This window comes from Triticum aestivum, chromosome 6B (genome assembly GCF_018294505.1).
Source record: "Triticum aestivum cultivar Chinese Spring chromosome 6B, IWGSC CS RefSeq v2.1, whole genome shotgun sequence".
NCBI classification, from domain to species: Eukaryota; Viridiplantae; Streptophyta; class Magnoliopsida; order Poales; family Poaceae; genus Triticum; species Triticum aestivum.
In genome coordinates, this window is record NC_057810.1 from 170,862,320 (window position 1) to 170,884,526 (window position 22,207).

Sequence of the window (22,207 nt, forward strand, 5' to 3'; positions counted from 1 at the left end):
CTTTCCCCTTCTTTCCAATCAACTTTTAACAACTGTACTAGTCTATGTAAACGTACGTAACATCCCGTGGATGTAGCATTGCTCTTTTCTATACAATAATACTACATCTACGAAAGCCCTTACGAAGGATTACATAACCTGCCTATTAATTCTATCAGCCTCCCCCTGATTTTCACCGAGGTGGGCCTCTCCTTTCCGCTTCTCTCCAATCAACTTGTGACAACTGTACTAGTCTACGTAAACGTACGTAACATCCCATGGATGTAGCATTGCTCTTTTCTATACAATAATACTACATCTACGAAAGCCTTTACGAAGGGTTACGTAACCTGCCTATTAATTCTATCAGCCTCTCCCTGATTTTCACCGAGGTGGGCCCCTCCTTTCCCCTTCTCTTCAATCAACTTTTGACAAAAGTACTAGTCTACGTAAACGTACGTAACATCCCGTGGATGTAGCATTGCTCTTTTCTATACAATAATACTACATCGACGAAAGCCCTTACAAAGGGTTAATTACGTAACCTGCCTATTAATTCTATCAGCCTCCCCCTTATTTTCACCGAGGTGGGCCTCTCCTTTCCCCTTCTCTTCAATCAACTTTTGACAAAAGTACTAGTCTACGTAAACGTACGTAACATCCCGTGGGTGCAGCATTGCTCTTTTCTATCAATAATACTACATCTACGAAAGCCCTTACAAAGGGTTAATTACGTAACCTGCCTATTAATTCTATCAGCCTCCCCCTGATTTTCACCGAGGTGGGCCCCTCCTTTCCCCTTCTCTCCAATCAACTTTTGACAACTGTACTAGTCTATGTAAACGTACGTAACATCCCGTGGATATAGCATTACTCTTTTCTATACAATAATAGTACATCTACGAATGCCCTTACAAAGGGTTAATTACATATCCTGCCTATTAACTCTATCAGCCTCCCCTTGATTTTCACCGAGGTGGACCCCTCCTTTCCCATTCTCTCCAATCAACTTTTGACAACTGTACTAGTCTACGTAAACGTACGTAACATCCCGTGGATGTAGCATTGCTCTTTTCTATACAATAATACTACATCTACGAAAGTCCTTATGAAGGATTACGTAACCTGCCTATTAATTCTACCAGCCTCCTCCTGATTTTCACCGAGGTGGGCCCCTCCTTCCCCTTCTCTTCAATCAACTTTTGACAACTGTACTAGTATATGTAAACGTACCTAACATCCCGTGGATGTAGCATTGCTCTTTTCTATACAATAATACTACATCTACGAAAGCCCACAATATAGCCACTCACTTTCTCCATTCTGAGCCGCTCCTCTCACCTCCCCCTCACAGCTACTCCCATCCATGGAACCTCCCCTCCCATCGACGGTGTCGTCCGGGCCCTCCTCTCCCCGCCACGCCCCTACTCTTTGCTCTCTTTGCTTCTGCCCCCTTCCTCCGCCTTGACAAGCACCGCAGCAGTCGCGACGCAAGGCACAGAAGCGCAGGCTATCTCGGCCGCCGTTGTCGTCGTCGTCGTCTCGTCGCTGCTCGGAAACGCCGATGCCCATGAAGACAACAAGGATGAAGAGGGCTCCGTCGGCCCTGAGATCTCCTGCCGCCACTCCCAGGAGGCGGTCGCCCGCGAGGTCCGCACGCAGGTCGACGCCATGCACCACAGCTTCTCGTGACGCCACGCCTACCGCGCCTCCAGCATCCTCGCAGAGCTCGCAAAAACGGTAATCCCCAAATCCCACACGAGCCATACTGCTCCGTGCCCTTCCGCACCCGTTCAGGTGTCGTTTGTGTATTTGGTGGAACCTTGGACAATCCTGAGGTTCATTTTCAGTTTAGCAATGGCCACGTGTGGTAATGTTACTTCTCTGAAAGATGTTTGTGAACTGAAAACTGAAATTTCACTATGACTAGGATGTACAGAGGCGTTAGGGACCCCTAGAGTTATGCAACTGTTAGAATCAAAGAGATGAGTCTGGACGAGCATTGCTATTTTCACATCCTATTGGTGCTTGAGACTGCTTTTATCTGTTCCAAATTTCCCCCTTAATCACACTTCTTCAGTTATTGTTCTTGGTCATATATGTTCTTGTTGTTGCAATGAAAGAGTTGGGTAACCATCCCAAAATTAGGTGGGCAAAGCTCAACATGCAGTCACATTGAGTATTAGTTTCATGGCGTGAAAGAGTTTCAGTAATTTCCTGGTACCACATGATCAGGTGTGGATGTGTCTTCTAGTTCAGATTCTACTTTGTAGCTAGGTAATCCAAGCAAATACATGTTAGCTTTTCTCTACTATCTGATAATATCTGATCATGTTGTCACTAAGTTTGGAGATAGTATCGATAGAAAAAGAAAGTAAAATTCTTGAAGAACAAAGGATATTATTCGATTGAATCAGTGATGTAAGATTAAAGATCTATGGTGTCGGGAAAGATAGTTTTTATGTATCTGATATTATTGGACTGTTTGGAGATTTCGCATTGTGTCACGAAAGTGAAATGATTTCTTAAGTCAAACAAAGTTTTCTTCTCCATGTTGTGGTCAAGCTACAACTTGTGCTTCTTATGCTGGTCTGTAAAAAACATTGTTTTTGAAGGATGGGTCTACATGGAGGACGAACAAGTTCACAGACTTCTCACCATTCTCGATGCCGCACCCATGTGATTCACATCTCTAGGAACGTCATCTCTTCCATCGTGTGCCTTGTATGTTACGACTTGCCTGAGCACCTGTTTTTCACTTTCTTATCAATTCTAGATATTCTTTGTGCAAAGGGTTGGTTAGGGGAATTCACGTGGAACTTATGATCGACCTCTTTCAGGTTCCTGGGCAGAGTTCCTGGACAACGGAGTCTCCCCCTGGACCTGACTTTCGCCAAATGGCCAACTGCTTGACACCTAAACAAAGGGATAAAAGTAAGAGGCATGGGGATGATGATGTCATGGATGTAAGCTCTTTCTATGTTTGTTACAATAATGCTTCTCAACAGTTTTGGTGTCCAATAATTTGAATTGTCATCTAATGCATTGCTTGCTACCAGATTTGGTAAAATGGTAACGGCGAGAGTTCATCATGCAGTAAGAAACCAGTAAGAACTAAACTTAGTTTTGTACCATTGCGGTTTGCAAAGCTTTGGAGGCAACTTAATGTTTAAGCTCTCTAATTTGTCATTCTCCCATATGAAATTGTCTCATAATCTAGTTGTATTTTTTCTGGATGCTATTCTTTCATCATAGGCCTTTTATTCTGAAGGTAAATTAGAGGTTTATTAAATTATGCTTTAAGTAATTTATGGGTTAACTTCTCCTCCTTGAGCTGGCTCCTGTCTCCACATGCCTTTTGCTCCCTTGACCTCCTCCTCCCTATGAAATCTTTGTAAGAAGGTACAATTCAGTACAAAAATAAAAGGGTATATTTTAGTACAAGGAAATTGAGTATTTTCACAAAGTATCAGTAGAAATTAAATATTAGTATGACAAGATATTTTAGTACCTTCTGTGAAGAAATAGTACAAGTGAAATCAGCCAGGGAGTTCTACCTGAACAATATCATCACAACTTCACAAGTATGAAACCGAACCTTTAGTTGCACCAGGTGACTATCCTTGTCATCTCCAGATTGAAGCCTCTCCTCTTAGCCTCTTCTCCAATCATGCACTGAAGACTGTAGACAATGCAGAACAATGTACATGTGAATTGGAATAGTGGAACCCAGATCAACCTTCAGTGAACATAAATTTTTTGAACTATTGTCAACTCTGTACATGGTCCAAATTAGCTCATAATGATACCTCTCCAATTCCTGCTTGCCTGATATGTTGGAAATATTAGCGCTTTTCCGACTAATCTAATCCACGAGTAAACAGTAAGCATGGCAAATACAGTATGCATCTCATACCGATACCTAAGCATGTGAGCACGTACAATACATAGAACCGAAACATCTATGAACAACATATATACGGCTAGCACATGAACGAGCAAATAGGGGACGAACGAGTCATACCCTCTGGTTGGCCAGGCCAACGCGGCGGCGGCAGCGGTAGCCTCGGCATCGACCGAGGCCTTCTTCTTGGCGGCGGCGGCGTCAGCTATGGGGTCGATGCAGGGGAAGTAGTGGAAGCAGAGGCGGACGGAGACGGGGACGAATCGGGAGCAGTCACATCGAGACGCTCCCTAAAAACCTTATTGCTGTTCTCCCGAGCAGGATCTCGAACGACAGGGTTCCGGAGGCACCTGCTCTCTCGACCAACCATGCATGCGGTCGTTGGGATGGGATCGCCGGAAGCAGCATAGAGAGAGGAACAGTAGATGACGGATAGGGTTGTACGAGAGGGAGTGAGTGAACTGAGTTAGGGTTCACTCCACTGGCCAGCGCCTTCTTATATAGGCCGTCAGGTAGATGGGCCTGGGCCAGGCCCATGATCGAGTCCGCGAACAGCCCACGGTCCAGCGTCTCGGACAGTGGCGCTTCCGTAAGCGACTCGTTAATTAATTAACAATTAATTAACCATTCCTGAGCGGCAAAAATAAGCTTCGACTCGGCTCATTCCGCAACCCGCGGCGTGCGCACGCGCGTCGTGACGAGGCGTGGCGAGGCGAGGCGGGTGGCGGAGGAGGAGGAGCGCGCGTGTACAACTCCTATTCCCAAGCTCCCAATAGCAAGTGGTAGAGCAGTCCTTATAAAGAGGTCTCACTCTTCTTACTATAGCAGTATGGGACTAAACTTCCCACACTTCCCACCACTTGCCGTACACATGCATGGCCTTAGAGATTAACTAGGGATTATTGTCTTATATGGGCCTAAGCCCATCCATAATCCATCAATCCCCCACCAGATCTCGAGGCACATAAGTTTGTCAACTGTTCCAAACAATGTTTGATATACCAGAAATTTCAGTGGAAACTGTTAAGTTGAACTTCCACCTAGAGCAATAGGATTAGACTTCTTTTCAACTGAATAATGGACTATGCCTTGAATTGTCAGTTTGGCGTATAGAAGTTTCACCTATTGTCAGCTGATACGTGGCTGCCGAAGGCTAAACCCCACGGGTGGAGCTTATGAGTCATACTTCGTACCTTCTCATGAGCTTCCTAGAGATCACCCAATCTCATAGACTGTGACCAGTAGTCGGGCTCACATAGGTGTGTTCCTCCAAAGAATGCTCTGTAGGTTAGCATCTTGCTTACATAAGCTTTGGAACACATTAAGACAAAAGTCAACCTGCCTTACAGAATTGAGAGTATTATTGCATCTCCAACAGAGTGGGATACTTAAGGATACTCTCCTCAGTTGACCGCTGGATTGTTTTCCCAGGTCCTAAATCACGGGATCTTCGATCACGTAGGTTGGGTTACCCCCATGGCAACTTACGTGGGTTCATACCCATCTCCCTCGATGCATTTTCTATCACAATCCGTGACAGCCCTTTCGTAAAAGGGTCTGCCAGATTCTTAGCCGTCTGGATATAATCCAATGCTATTACTCCGGAGTTTCTTGATTTTCTGACAGATTTTAATCTTCTTCTTATGTGCTTTGTGGATTTCATGTTGTTCTTTGAACTCTTAGCCTTGGCAATCACTGTTTGATTGTCACAGTTCATAAGGACAGCCGGGACTGGTTTATCAACCACCGACAAATCCATCAAAAGTTGTCGAAGCCATTCTGCTTTGATGCATGATGTGTCTAATGTTGCGACTTCTGCTTTCATAGTTGATCTGGTTAAGATCGTCTGCTTGCAAGACTTTCAGGAAACAACACCACCACCAAGTGTGAAGACATATCCACTTGTGGCTTTCATCTCATCAGCATCAGATATCCAGTTAGAATCACTATACCCCTCAAGTACCGTCGGGTACCTAGAATAGTGAATCCCGTAGTTCACAGTGCCTTGCAAATAGAGCATCACTCGCTCAATAGCATGCCAATGCACATCTCCCGGATTGGAAACAAATCGGCTCAGTTTGTACACATCAAATGAGATGTCAAGGGGAGTAGCACAAACTAGGTACATGAGTGAACCAACCACTTGATAATATCTCAATTGATCTACAGTCGTGCCTTCGAACTTTCGAATCCGCACACTAGGATCATATGGTGTTGCAGAAGGTTTGCAGTCCAAATATCCAAAACGGTTCAAAATCTTCTCAACATAGTGGGATTGCAAAAGTGTAATTCCACCCTCAGTATTTCTCAATAGCTTGATGTCCAAGATAACATCAGCCACACCCAGGTCTTTCACCTCAAAGTTATGAGATAGAAAAGCCTTGACCTCCTCAATGACCTTGAGGTGGGTCCCAAATATCAGTATGTCATCGACATACAGACACAATATAACTCCTTCGCCCCACCATAGCGATAGTATACACATTTGTCAGCTTCATTAACAACAAAGCCAGTAGATGTCAAAGTTGTATTAAACTTCTCATGCCATTGCTTAGGCACTTGTTTCAGGCCATACAAAGATTTCACTAGCTTACACACCTTTCTTTCCTGACCATTTACTACAAAGCCATCCGGCTGTTGCATGTAAATTTCCTTGTCTAGCTCAGTTAAGGAAAGCCGTCTTAACGTCCATCTGATGAACAAGAAGATCATGCGAGGCAGCCAAAGCGAGTAACACTCGAATGGTTGTCAGCCTAGCCACAGGTGAGTAAGTGTCGAAGTAATCCTCTTCTTCCTTTTGGGTATAACCCTTGGCCACAAGCCTAGCCTTGTACTTCTCAACAGTATCATCCAGCCTTAGCTTCCTCTTGAACACCCACTTACATCCCAATGGTTGGCAACCATAAGGACAATCAGTGATCTCCCATGTCCCGTTAGCCATGATGGAATCCATCTCACTGTATCCATCTCGCTACAGACAACATCCTTCCAGTAGTCAGCATCCGAAGATGCATAAGCTTCTGAAATGGAACTGGGAGTGTCATCATGCACGAGGTACAGGAGGAAATCATCACCAAAAGACTTTGCAGTCCTTTGTCTCTTGCTCCTAACAGGAGCTCCCTCATCATCCTCTGATGAACTTTCATCACTTTTGTGTTCATAATATTCCATCAGAATGGCAGGTTTAGGAGTCTCATTAGATTCCAGTCTAGAAGTGCTTTGCATATCTCTCATGGGGAAAATATCCTCCAAGAATGTAGCATTCTTAGACTCTATAATTGTACCGACCTTCTGGTTAGGTACCTTAGATTTCACTACTAGAAATCTATAGCCAACGCTATTCTTAGCGTAGCCCAAATTAACGTAGTCCACGCTCTTTGGTCCAAGCTTACGCTTTTTGGGGATCGACACATTGACTTTCACCAAACAACCCCGAGTGCGCAAGTAAGAGAGTGTAGTTCTTTTCTTTTCCCATTGCTCATAGGGAGTAGTCTCATTATCCTTCGCGAGAACTTTATTCAGGACATGACATGATGTCAATACAGCCTCCCCCCACCATGCCTTGGATAAACCTGATGTATCTAACATGGCGTTAGCCAAATCTGTTAGAGTACGATTTTTTCGTTCAGGAACCCCGTTTGACTGGGGTGAATAGGAAGGCGTCCTCTCATGAATAATACCATGTTCCGCACAGAATAAATCAAACTCACTAGAAAAGTACTCTCCACCACGATCAGACCGGACTCGTTTTATTTTCTTCTCAAGTTGGTTCTCAACTTCAGCCTTATAGATTTTAAAGTAGTGTAGAGCCTCATCCTTTGTATTTAACAAATACACATAACAAAATCTAGTGGAATCATCAATCGAAGTCATGAAGTATTTCTTTCCACCTTTAGTCAACACACCATTCATCTCACAGAGATCTGAATGTATGAGCTCTAGTGGTGCCAAGTGTCTCTCCTTCGCAGGCTTGTGAGGCTTACGAGGTTGCTTTGCTTGCACACACGCATGACACTTAGAGCCATTGGCTAAAGTGAAACTTGGGATTAGATTCATCTTAGCTTGCGGCGTCATACAACCGAAATTTATGTGACAAAGACGTGAATACCAAACCTCACATTCGTTCACATTAAAATGAATTTGGTTCACAACTTTATTACAGAAATCTTCTAGGAAAAGGTGGAACAAACCACCACAATCATATCCTTTTCCAACAAATAGCCCATACCGAGATACGACTACTTTGTTAGACTCAAATACTAACTTAAACCCTTCTTTACATAGAAGGGAGCCACTAATGAGATTCTTCTTTATAGCGAGGACATGTTGCACGTTCTTCAGTTGCACGATCTTTTCCGAAGTAAACTTCAGATCTACCGTGCCAACACCATGAACAGAAGCATGCGAGCCGTTCCCCATCAGGACTGTCGGGGATATACCCCGCGGCGTGACCCGGCCGGAGATATGACCCGGCTGGGATTTGATGTTTCATTGGACCCGTCAGACTATAAGCCGGCGGGAATAGTTAAGCAGGTTAACCTCGCGGGAACAGTTAAGCAGGTTAAGCCGGCGGGAATAGTTAAGCAGGTTAAGCCGGCGGGAACAATTAAGCAGGTTATGTCGGCAGACATAGTTAAGCATTGTAAGCCGGCGAACACAGTTAAGCATTGTAAGCCGGTAGACAGTTAAGCCAGATTGTAAGCCGGCTTACGTTAAGAAGCCCAAGATGTTAAGAAGCCCATGGTAAGACGTCAAAATAGGTTAAGTCCTAATCCTAGTTTGACTCTACATGTAACCCGCCCCTTCAACTTATATAAGGAGGGGCAGGGCATCCCAAGAGGGGAGAGCAAGAAAATAATCGTTAAGGCTAGACACAACTAGAGGAGAGCCGAATTTACGACGTCTCGCTCATGAGTATAATGAGACTTAGTCACAAACAACATGTAGGGCTATTACCGGATGATGTTTCCCGAAGCCCGAAGCTGTTTAAATCCTTGTCTTGTGTGTTGTGTCTCTCGTCCCGATCAACCCCTCTCAAGCTACCACATAGATGCGGTGGCCTCACGACTAAGTCCTCACACTAGGACATCTGCCGTGACCTTTCCACGGTAGTTGGCGCCCATCGTGGGGCCCGTGCATGGTGGTGTTGAGTTCTCGGAGGAATCTCTCCTAGGATTCGAAAAGTTTGCAAGTTTCAGGTTGAACAAGAGCCGGAGTTGATAATTATACATGAATGGCAAGTTCAATCTTCATCATTAGTGGCCTGAGTCGGCCTTCTGCTTGTCTCTAGTTAAATCGCCCTGAGAGCTGGCCACGAGCCGCCGTGGTCCCATCCTGCTCGTGGATCATTGCTCTGCTACAGTGTCTCGCGATGATCCGCCCTGCCGCGCCAAATCGACCGGCCTCGCCTTGAGTCGCCGTAACCGCATACAGGAGTCGCCGAGACTGTCACCTGAAGCCAAATCTGTTTGTCCTTCTGTCAACTCTGGTTACTACATGCGTACAAGGAATTTACCAGGAAGGAAAAGCTACTGCGTGAGTTTAACACGTGAATACACTGGAAGAAGAGATCGATCAGAGGCAAGTTGTCACTACACGTCTTACAAGCCTTGGTCAATATGGATTCAGTTCTTGCGTCTGAGCCGCCACGGGTTTCCTTAGAACCGCCACCCTGCGCCATCCCGGGTCAGCGCCGCATCGGCCTCACCGCGCTACTCCGGGTCAAACCGACCCCGTGCTGCCTTCACCTCTTACAGCCTATAAGCCGCTCGGATGCGCCGCGCCGCCGCAAGTCGCGAGTCACCTGGTACTTAAAGCCACCACCTCACGGCCGCACTTCTCCACTTCACCGCTGTGGCGGACGCCTTGAGTCTCCGGGAGCCTCTTCACCCGCAGCCGCACTGAGCCGGCCTGGCTGAACCGCTCGCCTCCGTCTTCACTTTTGCTGCTGTGGACCGCAGCTCCACGTCAAAGCCGCCATCGGGTTAGTCTCCAGCCTTGGAGTCTCTCCGTCTAAGTCACCGAGCGGCCGACCACGAGCTATGGCACTGTTTCTTCCACTGCTGTAGCCCGCGGCAAACCGCCGTCGCCTAAGTCGCCGGCCTTGAGCCGCCCCCTGCTCCGTTGACTCGCTGTGACTCGCCCTGGCCTCGCGCGGCCTTTGCAGCAAGCCGCCGTGGTGCCCGTCTCCGAGGTCTTCCTTACCTCTGCCAAGGCCCGCCAGCGCGCCGCACGTTGAGTCGCGTCGGCCTCGCTCTGTTGTCATGGCCACGGTCGCCTGCTTCCGCGCCGAGCCGCCCCTGCAGATGTGGAACAGAGCCGGCGCTTACGCCACATGTCCGTCACCTCCTTCTCACGTTGTCTCCACTGTGGTCATGTTGAGCCGTCCCGGTTGAACAACTTACCTCCGCGCTGCCTCACCGTTCCCGGCAGCCGCCTCACTGGTTTATTTCTTCTACTACAAACTGCCGTTTTCGCTCGCAAGCCGCCACCTCGTCAACCCGTCCTGGAGACAACGGGACGTGGCGACGAGCTTTCAAAGTGCACAGCCCTATACTATGAGTGAAACTACTATTGTTGAATCACAGGCAAAAACGGATCCACTACAGAGTTGGGTGCAGAATTAATACAGTATATATGGAGTTTCTATAGTTCCCTTGGTCTTGCTGAGGAATTGCTTCTACGGTTCAGAAAGAATAGGCCACCATTGCGGTCAAACGAACCTGTGCTTGCTATGGGATTTTGTTCAGCTGCAAAAGCTTTACATACTGGCCTCTATGGAGCTGCATCCAATGGACGGGTTGAAAACTGCTGCTGAACTGACCGTGGGGTCGGCCGTTGACCGCCAAGGCAACTTCACCTTCTAAACCGGTTGAGCTGCCACCCTCGCCGGTCGTGATAAGCCGTCTCGGCCGCTTCGTATCACTTGACCCGGTGTAGCTGCAGTCTCACCTTGCTACTATGAGCCGCCCCTTTCCGCCGCATGCCCGTAGTGCTGCCTCTGCTGCGAAATCGCCGGATCACCTCTGCCACCAGTGAGTCGGCTTGCAACGACCTGGATTCGCCGTCGCTGAGCTGCAACAGGTTTGACCCCGAGTCATCGCCATGACCCGCCTCTACGTCGCTGTCTCCTGCGGCCTCTCAGTGCTCTGAGCCGCCGTACCTCGGGTCGCAACCCGCCTCTGCGTTGCCCTCCTCTGCCATGGGCCTCCTCGGCCTCCAGTACTGCTGAGCCCGCCATCCGAGCCTCCGCCACGGCCTCGCTTTCATCGCTCAAAATCGCCGCTGGTTTGTGGCTCATCTGACTCCGACTCCGCCTCACCGCCGCATGTATGCCGGCGCCCTTTTGAGTCGCCTCCGATGTCGCTCCGCATCGCTGCAGGCTCCGACCACCTTCTCCTTGAGCCGCCGCAGCCAATTATCACCGCTGCAGCCTTGCCTTGTCAGGCTCACCTTTGAGTAGCCATCGCAGGGCCGTCGGGCGCCGTTCCTCTGCCGTCCGCTTCAAGTCGCCGGTCGCCTTGCCTCTCCTCATCGGAAGGTTTTTGTTGCTCTGAGCCGCCGATCTCGCCACTGCTGCCGAAATCCGGTCACGCCTCCGTCTGTGAGCCGCCTCGTATTTGAGTTGACATCTTGTTTCAACCTGCGACCGACCTCGTGTTTCGTGAGCCTGCGCCTTCGCTACTCTGCGCTGGCTCCTGCCTCCGCACGTATGACCCGCTTAGCGCCGGCTCTCGCACGCCCAGCCGGCTTGTCGCCCTGCACCAGCCTGCTGCCTCTGCTCCACCCCGCCCGTCGCCGGGTCTCCACACCAGCTGCCCGCCTGTGTAGATGCCAATGAGGAGAGCGCTGCCCGTGTGGTTGGTGTTAAAGCCACAGATGAAGGCATGCAAGAGGATACATTTGACCTGTCTGTCGCTGATAATCAGGAAAAACGAGATCTCTTTAGCTGAATGACCATCCTTCGCAAAATTTCGGTTTAATGCCGACCGTCTGTTGTTCGCCTAGCTGATATTCCAGTACTGAATCATTCCAGAGGCAACCTTCAGAAAAGCGTCCAAGCAGAGGAAAAAATACAGGAGGGCACCTGTTTGCATAAACAGCAGTGGTAGTGGTGGTCCACTTCCTTAGAGTTGAGCTCAAAAGCAACAGGATTAACAAGCTAATAGAGGGATATGCAAAGATTTGATCCTGAGTTTGGATTTAATGGAGGCACGTACACCATTCAAACTTCCACATGAAGACTGCTGCTGGATTCGTTATGAAAAAGACAAAGGAAGACCGTGTGGTTACTAGTGCCACATCAGAACAGTCAAAATGAGAAGTGCATTTGTACGAGCTGTGTTCTTTGTCTGATTTTGTCCAGCATTATCAGCATCAACATCTGCGTTCATCTGACAAGACATATAAGATGATATCCATCTAAGTCTATTTTTTTTAGAACGAAGGCTCAAGAAAGAGCCCGGCTTTGAATTAACAAAGCCATCAACCGGCCAGGATTACATCAACCGCCAACTTACAAAGACAGAACAAAGAAACAGCTAAAAGGATACATAGTGCTGTGCAAGCAGCTAATAGGCTTCCTGCCATCTACAAGCAAAGATGAAAAAAACTGAAGAACAAGGCCAGCTTGAAGACAATGGAGCCCTCCACTGAGTGTAATCCATCCCGCCGAGACACCAGCAGGCCTTGCGGAGATCCAACTAGCATGTAAGGGGACGCTGACAGCTCCATAGACTCCGACCGAAACCGTTGACAACATCCTACATCTCCGAAGGGGCTCCCTAGCCCCTCGCCTGGCATGAGGCGCTGATCCGTCGGACGATGCAAACACTCTCCCAAGAGCAAAGATGTACAACCGTCACCATTGCCGCCCGGAAAGCCTGACCAGGGCACCACCAACTCGCGTCGCCGAGCTCCACAAAGGCAAACATGGCACTGGGGGGGGGGGACCAACACTCAAGGAGAAGCAAAATGCACGATGAGGCTGCTGATGACGGAGCAAACAATGGTGGGAAGCCACTGAACTTGGAGAAGAACCTCCAAGACCACCAACTCCAACCATGTCACCGTCGTCCGCCCACCAACCAGATCGAACTTGCCACCGCCCCATGCTCAACCGAAGGCGGCACCTCCATGAAGGTGACGGTGCCGCGAGCGTAGCTGCCGCCCAATCCAGAGGGATTTGGGTTTTCACCCCGGTGCACGGGCAGGGGAGAGAGGCAGAAGGGGGAAAGGGGTCACCTTGACGGCGCCTACAGGTAGGAGACGGCGCCCTCAGGCGTCGCCGTCGTCGTGGCCGGCATAGCCAGCCGTGGATTTCTCCAGGCCCCCATCTCCCCCACCCCTACCACAAACGCGACCCCGGCGACCAGGGTCAGCCAGAAACCAGATCTGACAGGGGCCGAAAGGATTGGGGGCGGAGGCGTCAGATCCGGGGCGGGCGCCCCCGCGGCCACCGCGCCCCATAGTCACCACCCGCTGCCGCCTTGCCACCCGCGTGTCCAAGGGGGATGGCCAGCACCAGCGATGCCGCAAGCTGAAGACGAAGACGCACCACCGCCCGAGGCCGCCGCCCCGGCTTCAGAGCCCCTGCGCGAAATAGGCGGACAGATCCTCGCCACCACCCTCCCCGGCGGACGCGCAGCTTTCCGGGGACCCCCTCCGGTGGTGGCGAGGGAGAGGAGAAGGGGGGAGGAGGGCCGGCGGCGGCTAGGGTTAGCGCCGCCCGAGTCGCCCCTACGGGAGCGACGCGGGGGCCCGGGAGGTCTAAGTCTATTTTATTAGCACATATTGTTTCTTCCAAGAACAATTACTCTTGTCCGCAATATATTTTGTGCATGACAGTGATTCATTATAAAGATGGTGACATGCTGTGCCTATGGAGTATGCGTTAGCATCATCATGCACCGGCATCCATGCCCGCTTGTTGGTGAATGGGTGTGCGCAAGCTGCCGTCCGTGCAGCTCGATTTACATCAACACGATGCAACTGACTCGTCCGTCCATGCGGCTTGCCGCGCCTGTGATTGACTAGCCCGTCCGCACCGGCTTACAACACCACGGCCGGTTCATCTGTCCGTGCCTGCGATTGACTCGCCCGTCCACATCAGTTTAAATGCCGCGGCCGACCCATCTGGCGCTAGACTCGCCCGTGAATTGATTTAATCTTCACCAAAGTGATGATCAACTCCGCGACGGATAATTTCCGGCCTAACATATCAGGTGAAATTCATCGAGTATATTTCTATTTACATATTAATTTCTTTAAAAAAAAGAGAAAGGAATTATTCTGGCTTGCAAGTTCTCCAATGCAGGACAAGTTGTCTGCTACAAAAGAGATTATTATATCACTGAGTTGTTGAATGACTCATACCGGATTATATCGTGGTCAACTATGGAGAATCTTAAGCCAACTCATTGAGTCGTCTTAAAGACTCGGGGGCTACATGGACATAGCTCAATAAATGTTGACAGTTTAAAGGCCGTCAGGAAAAATTCCGGCTCAAGAAGAATTTATCTCTCGCAAAGCTCGAGTTCTCAGGAAAAATTAAAGGGACCAAAGAGAGTATGTTGCAAAGCACAACTCAAACATAGGTACCCTGCTTCAAATGACCATTGGGGGCTGATCGTATTCGAATCTAGCTTAACCCCTTTGGCACAGCTTCCTCATCGTATTCGAATCATAGATGTTCAAACCTCTTGATTATTTGGGGGCTGGATCGTATTCGAATCATAGCTTAACCCCTTTTGGCCCGACCCTGATTGTATTCAAATCAGAGTCGTTAAATATTTAGACCACCGGGGGCTGATCGTATTCGAATCTAGCTTAACTCCTTTGGCACAGCTTCCTGATCGTATTCGAATCATAGCTGTTCAAACAACTTGATCATTTGGGGGCTGGATCATATTCGAATCATAGCTTAACCCCTTTTGGTCCGACTCTGATCGTATTCAAATCAGAGTCGTTAAAAAAGCTTCAAGGTCACTTGGGGGCTTCCTGTTCAAACATAGGTGTCTTCACCAAAGAGAACATAGCTGTTGGTATCCTCTTGATTGGCGCAATGCCAAAAACCACTTGGGGCCTGCCTGTTCAAACATAGGTCTATTCACCAAAGAGAACATAGTTGTTAACCCTTTTGGTCCGGCTTACTGATCGTATTCGAATCAGAAGCCTCGTGTTTTTTCTCTCCTTGTTGATTTAAGTTTTTTGAAACAGTCTTTCGGGTTTCTCTTGATACTTTTTTGCTTATGTCTGAAGCATATATGTGGTTTCGATTAACCCGGTCTGGCTTTCGACGATAAGTCGCCAGCATATGACAATATTAAATACTTGAAGTATGGGCTTCTAAGATTTGGGTTATCATCCTTACTGCATTGGTGTCATAAGCCGGCCATACGATTCAATATCACAGGAACCGGTTTTCAAACCGGATTATATTATTCAAATCTTTAATAGCCAACATGGCTGAATTTTTATTATGGTTATCAATAACCAATATTATGATGGAGGTCTTCAAAGTCGCTTCAGCGCAATGGCTATTATGTATCAATGGATATGATTTATTTTTACAATGGAGGGAATAGTCCCGAGTCGCCGCAGGCTTACGACCCGGCACTTGGGGGCTACATTATTCAAATTGAGATTACATCAAATATGCAAGTCCCATGTCACTGCCAGCATGCACCATGGCACTTGGGGGCTAATGTAAAGTCATTTTTTGATCAACTTATTGAAGACCCTACTCATCCCATTGTAATGAGCCGGTCCTTGGGGGCTACCAATTGCTCCTGTCAAAAATTCAAGGTACACAAGCCTCAACCCATTATATTGAAAGATCCACTACTCAGTAGGTAGAGTACAAAGCTCTTAACCTTATGGACGTGGGTTCAAGCCCCATGGTGGAGATTACATCATATGATGTTATTATCAATGAATTATATACAAAGTCCCAGCTCAGTATTATCTTACTGAGCTGGCCCTTGGGGGCTACACGTTGCTGCTCAAGTCTACATGATCATATTTACAAAGTCCATGCTCATTATTTCATAATGACCCGACACTTGGGGGCTACAAGTGATATGAATATAATGGAGGTACATTTTCAAGTTTGATGTTAGCGACAATTATAGCCCAGTGCTATCAATATTTACAAACCGGATATTTTGGCAATGATAAATCGGCAAGTTCTACATCTTCAAGCTGGCTGAAAATCAGATGAGTATTTCATGACCAATGTTTTTGATTATGAAGCTGGCTTATTGACCCGGATTTTCTAGAAGAAGGAAATACCAAGGAGTTAAGGATGATCAGGTGCCGGCTTACAAGAATTCTTAACCCAGAGCATAATCTGTCAAAATTGTTCTTGTGTTTGTTTTACAGGATCAGTTTAACATGGATAAATCCAAATTAAACCAGGGGCTAATGTCGGGGATATACCCCACGACGTGACCCGGCCGGAGATATGACCCGGCTGAGATTTGATGTTTCATTGGTGACCCGACAGACTATAAGCCGGCGGGAACAGTTAAGCAGGTTAAGCCGGCGGGAACAGTTAAGCAGGTTAAGACGGTGGGAACAATTAAGCAGGTTAAGCCGACAGACACAGTTAAGCATTGTAAGCCGGCGGACATAGTTAAGCATTGTAAGCCGGCAGAGAGTTAAGCCAGACAGTTAAGCCAGATTGTAAGCCGGATTGTAAGCCGGCTTACGTTAAGAAGCCCAAGACGTTAAGAAGCCCAAGACGTTAAGAAGCCCATGGTGAGAAGCCCATGGTAAGACGTCAAAATAGGTTAAGTCCTAATCCGAGTTTGACTCTACATGTAACCCGCCCCTTCAACTTATATAAGGAGGGGCAGGGCACCCCAAGAGGGGAGAGCAAGAAAATAATCGTTAAGGCTAGACACAACTAGAGGAGAGCCGGATTTACGACGTCTCCCTCATGAGCATAATGAGACCTAGCCACAAACAACATGTAGGGCTATTACCAGATGATGTTTCCCGGGGCCCGAAGCTGTCTAAATCCTTGTCTTGTGTGTTGCGTCTCTCATCCCGATCAACCCCTTTCAAGCTACCACATAGATGCGTTGGCCTCACGACTAAGTCCTCACACTAGGACATCTGCCGTGACCTTTCCAAGACAAGGATGAAACAATCTCGTGTGACCTGGTAAGAAGAAAACAAAGACACATCGGCATACACATGAATATTGGCCCCAGTGTTAACCCACCAATCGGTGGACTGACAAACTGAAAGTACGGTAAACAGATTACCATACCTTGTTGCCGCATCATTGTTGCTCAGAGTCACATTGACAGACTTTGCGTCCTGTCCTGACTTCTTATACTTGTTTGGGCACTTGTTTGCCCAATGTTCCTCTGAACCACAAGTGAAGCAGCCATCTCTCTTCTTATCTTTCTTCTTACCCTTCTTCTTGAAGGTAGTATTTTGCTGGAAAGAGTTCTTTCCCTTGAACTTGTGGAAGTTCTTCTGCACCACATTGGCGCTAGAAGAACCCTCTGCCCCTTTCACGTGTGAGTCATTTGCTCTCGAGTTCCGCTCAACACTTAGATGACTGATGACATCCTCAATAGAGAATTCACGTCTCAAGTGCTTGAGAGAAGTAGCAAAGTTCCTCCATCCAGCAGGGAGTTTTGCAATAATGCAACCCGCGACAAAGTTGTCCGATAACTCACACTTTAGGAGCTCCAGCTCCTTAGCGATGCATTGTATCTCATGGGCCTGGTCCAATACAAAACGGTTATCAACCATTTTGTAATCATGGAGCTGCTCCATAGCATACAACTCGCTTCCAACATCGGTTGCGCCGAACTTAGCTTTGAGCGCATCCCACAAATTCTTGGCAACACACATATGGAGATATGCGTCGACTAGCTTGTCTCCGATCATAGTAAGAACGGCTCCAACAAAGATGGTGGTTGCCTCCCTAAACGCATTCTCCTGTTTAGGAGCAATCGTTACCGTGGGAGAAACACCACCAACCCAGAACACGTTCATTGCTGTGAGCCACAAAGTAGTCCTCGTCTGTCAAAGTAAACTTTTCCGGTTTCAGAGTAGCGGCGAAGCCATGAGTCGAAAAGTGCCTAAAATAAGGTTTTTGGATTGTTGGAAATGTTAGCACTTTTCTGACTAATCTAATCCATGAGTAAATAGTAAGGATGGTAAATACAGTATGCATCTCATACCGATACCTAAGCATGTGAGCACGTACAGTACATACAACTGAAACATCTATGAACAACATATATACGGCTAGCACATGAACGGGCAAATAGGGGATGAACGAGTCATACCCTCCGGTTGGCCAGGCCAACGCGGCGGCGGCAGCGGCAGCCTCGGCATGGGCCGAGGCCTTCTTCTTGGCGGCGGCATCGTCAGCCATGGGGTCGATGCATGGGAAGTAGTGGAAGCAGAGGCGGACGGAGACGGGGACGGATCGGGAGCAGTCGCGTCGAGACGCTCCCCAAAACCCTTATTGCCGTTCTCCTGGGCAGGATCTCGAACAACAGGGTTCCGGAGGCACCTGCTCTCCCGACCAACCGTGCACGCGGTCGTTGGGATGGGATTGCTGGAAGCAGCACAGAGAGAGGAACAGTAGATGACGGCTAGGGTTGTACGAGAGGGAGTGAGTGAACTGAGTTAGGGTTTACTCCACTCGCCAACCCCTTCTTATATAGACCATTAGGTAGAAGGGCCTGGGCCAGGCCCACGACCGAGTCCGCGAACAGCCCACGGTCCAACGTCTTGGACAGTGGCGCTTCCGTAAGTGACTCGTTAATTAATTAACCATTCCCGAGCGGCAAAAATAAGCTTCGGCTCGGCTCATTGCGGCGCGCGCACGCGTGCACGCGTGTCGTGACGAGGCGAGGCGAGGCGTGGCGAGTCGGGCGGGCGGCGACGGAGGAGGAGCGCGCATGTACATCTCCTATTCCCAAGCTCCCAATAGCAAGTTGTAGAGCAACCCTTATAAAGAGGTCTCACTCTTCTTACTGTAGCAGTATGTGACTAAGCTTTCCACACTTCCCACCACTTGTCGTACACATGCATGGCCTTAGAGATTAACTAGGGATTATTTTCTTATATGGGCCTAAGCCCATCCATTTAGATATATTAAAACTGAGCACTTTTCCAGCCCTCTCAAGGAATCAGCGCTCTGAGCCGTCGGATCGCCAGTTTGAAGCATTTTTTGCCGTTGGATAAGCTGTGAATCGCTCCTAATCGGGTACTCATCGCTAATAACAATCGCTAACCATCACGGGCCGCTGCTCCGGTCACTTTTTTGGGCGTTCCTGATAAATTGAGCCTAATGGGCCTCTAGCAACCTCCTTACAGACCAACACACAGTGAATCGACGCGGTGCGTAGAAAAACCTACGGAGTAGGCACGACGATGCGGGTCTCCTGTTCCCTAGGTATGCCGCCGCCGCCGCCGATCTCCTCTTCCATCTGGGCCGCTGCTACTCTTGCAGCCGTCGGTTCCACTCATCCGCAAACCCCGTCCCTCCCTCACCTCTTATGACCGAGGGTGAATCGTTGGTGTGCTGCCAGCTTGAGCGAGATGCCGTCGATGCGCAAGGAAGATGCGAAGGGGCAGTACTACACTCGCAACCCTATTGAGGTGGCGGTGGCGGACGCCCCTTCACGAAGACGTCCTTGAAGGTAATGGGCAGGCGATGACAACGGCGTGGTGAAGAACTCTTGCGTCCTGATTCCAGTTCGATGTCCCGGCTATCGATGCATTTGAGTATTTGACAGCCGGCCGCAGGGAGAAGGTCAAGGCTAAGGTATGTCGCGAAACTCTGCCCTACACACCTGATTTCATTTCACTTCATGACGATGCCGCTAACACCCATTCTGAATTTAACAGCAACCAAGCAGTAGAATTATCCCTCCGGTTCTATCAATTTTTGCAGTCGTTGTATTCGCGTTGTGTTCATTGGCCGGTGAAAGGTAAGCATCCACGTTTCCCTTCCCCTTTCATTTCAGATGTATGATTTTGTAAAGGTACTGTGGTTGAGCTCCTACTTCATAGTACTAATTTACAGGATCAGTCAAGTAACTATTTGTATATACTGTGCAGATTCAGTTTCGCATATGGGGATTCTAATGTGGATATTTGATTTTCAGTTCAAGTAATTGGGTTCCTGGTTTTATTGCCATTTATATCTGTGCATACATCCAATTTCTAAGCAGCAGTGGTACACAGTCAAGTCGACCAGAAGGCTTCGATTTTCTGCTCGTCGGCGTTAGTCTGTAGTGTACTCATCTGCCTTTTTTTCCCTGCCCCCTGTCTCCTCTATGGCTTTCTGAATCCTGCTGGCATGTAGATGGCTTATTTGGTATTCTGGAAGATGTCTCTTGATTCATGTAAGTATTTTTTTTGATCAAGCTTACCAGTTAAATTTTCAGATGGATCTTCATTCTTTTCAGATTTCACATATGCTCTAGCTACTCACTAGTCCAAGCTAAATTGGTGTTTCATATACAGATCCATGTTGAATGTGGCGTATAGATGAAACCAAACAAGAGGCTCAAAACTATATTCTATTTGTTACAACATTTTATAATGTCTAATATATTCGTCAACTTATGCAACTTTAGTTTTATGTTTCAAAATATTGCAGAAACTCCAGATGATTATGAGCACGCACGCACACTTTGCCGCTGGTTGGTGTGGATTTGTGATGCAGGAGCCTCGTCTTCACAGAGGCAGCAGGTGGGAGAAAGATTGATAAAGTGGTGGTGTCCGGTGGCTGGGAGGATCACACGGTGAGCACCCTCCCCCTCCTTCATTTTTTTGTATGTGCCACAAATTTCTCATGGATGGCTGTGAGCTTGTTAATTATGCTTACTTTTGGGTTCACATGAATAATGCTCACGGAGAAACTTTGTTCCTTAAGTTGATCACATGGCTGAACAAAATAACATGTGACGATATTATTTTATTAATGTACATACAACATATGTTAGTTTCTCTGAAGAAAATAACATGTGAAGATATATTTTTTATTAATGTATAGCATTGTCGACTTTGATGATTTGTGCCTATCAAGTGTTAAAATTTTATTCATTTTTCTTTTATGGAAGGAAGCTATTTTCTGTAATGTAGCAATATATTCCAAGGTTCTTTTATTATTGTAGATCATATGTCGACTTTGCTGATTTGTGCCTATCAAGTGTTAAGATTTTATTCATTTTTCTTTTATGGAAGGAAGCTATTTTCTGTAATGTAGCAATATATTCCAAGGTTCATTTATTATTGTAGATCATATGTCGACTTTGCTGATTTGTGCCTATCAAGTGTTAAGAGTTTATTCATTTTCCTTTTAGGAAAGGACGTTATTTTCTGTACTGTTTACTCATACAGAAGGGACTTTGCTGATTTGTGCCTATCAACTATCCCTATGCTTTGAATTTAAGGAATCAATATGGGCACGTAATGTTGAGAAGAAGTGGAAGCGTCAAGATTTACAATTTTGAATATTCCTAATAGTTGTATATATAGTTTTATATTTTGCAAAAAATACATGTAGTTTGTATACTTTCATCTGTGTATCAACACTAGCTAGAGCAGGTAATGACTTTAGATAGGAACTGGTCTCCTTGTACTTCAACAGTAAGTTTTTGTCTATTGCATTCTATTTTATGCTGCTGCAAGTTTTTCAGAGCTGCTGATATATGTCGGTGCATGACATTATAAGGCATTTCTTAGTAATTAAAGCTCTTTAGTGCTTAGAGAGGCCGTTCGAGGCTGATCGTGTGTCGCCTTCAGAGTTCTATGTGTTTTCGCTAAAACTTCTAGCATATAAGGAAACATCTATGATAAGGCTTTGGTGATCTATCTTACAGGTGACATTTGCTATAATTGTATATATTTAAATAAATTCCTTGAACGGTACCAGAAAAATAGACGTGCATGGCAATGTACGGGTGCTCGGGCATCGATATACTAATAGAGCACTTTTTTTTTGCAAGATGTGATTTCTTGGGAAAATACCACCTATTTTTTGTTTGAGAATCAGTTATACTACCTTAATGATTGATGATGATGATAATAATAATAATATCTTTCTACATATATGGTATGGTGGCTAATAATGTTTAAGTTTTGTATCAGAAGCAAAATTGCTGGGTTACTGCCCTGGTTGGACTCCACTAACACATTCCTACAAAAAAAATACAAATTAAATTACATGTCATATCATAATTCATATACTAATTTAGTTAGAGTAAAATACCTCTAATATAATTCCATCTACCAATAATATTATAGTGCCAAAGTAGACGGGCGTAGCAACGCGCGCCT

At 47.1% G+C, this 22,207-nt stretch overlaps 1 protein-coding gene across 5 annotated transcripts; it reads left to right on the plus strand.

Moving 5' to 3' along the window:
- The first annotated feature begins 1,285 nt into the window (after positions 1-1,285).
- Positions 1,286-21,566, plus strand: LOC123136407 (uncharacterized). Of its 5 annotated transcripts, none has more exons than XR_006466896.1 (9): positions 1,286-1,719; positions 2,595-2,703; positions 2,820-2,945; positions 3,039-3,086; positions 19,450-19,685; positions 19,769-19,851; positions 19,982-20,268; positions 20,390-20,670; positions 21,232-21,566. XR_006466896.1 is itself a non-coding variant. In XM_044555760.1 (4 exons), the coding sequence occupies exons 1-4, from the start codon at positions 1,544-1,546 to the stop codon at positions 3,045-3,047; spliced, it is 420 nt and encodes a 139-aa protein (XP_044411695.1). In that variant the 5' UTR covers positions 1,286-1,543; the 3' UTR covers positions 3,048-3,156. The 5 variants fall into 5 exon arrangements, 1 of the variants encoding a protein (XP_044411695.1); XR_006466897.1 differs by having other exon boundaries at positions 20,526-20,670; XR_006466895.1 differs by having other exon boundaries at positions 19,982-20,670.
- Positions 21,567-22,207: the final 641 nt, after the last annotated feature.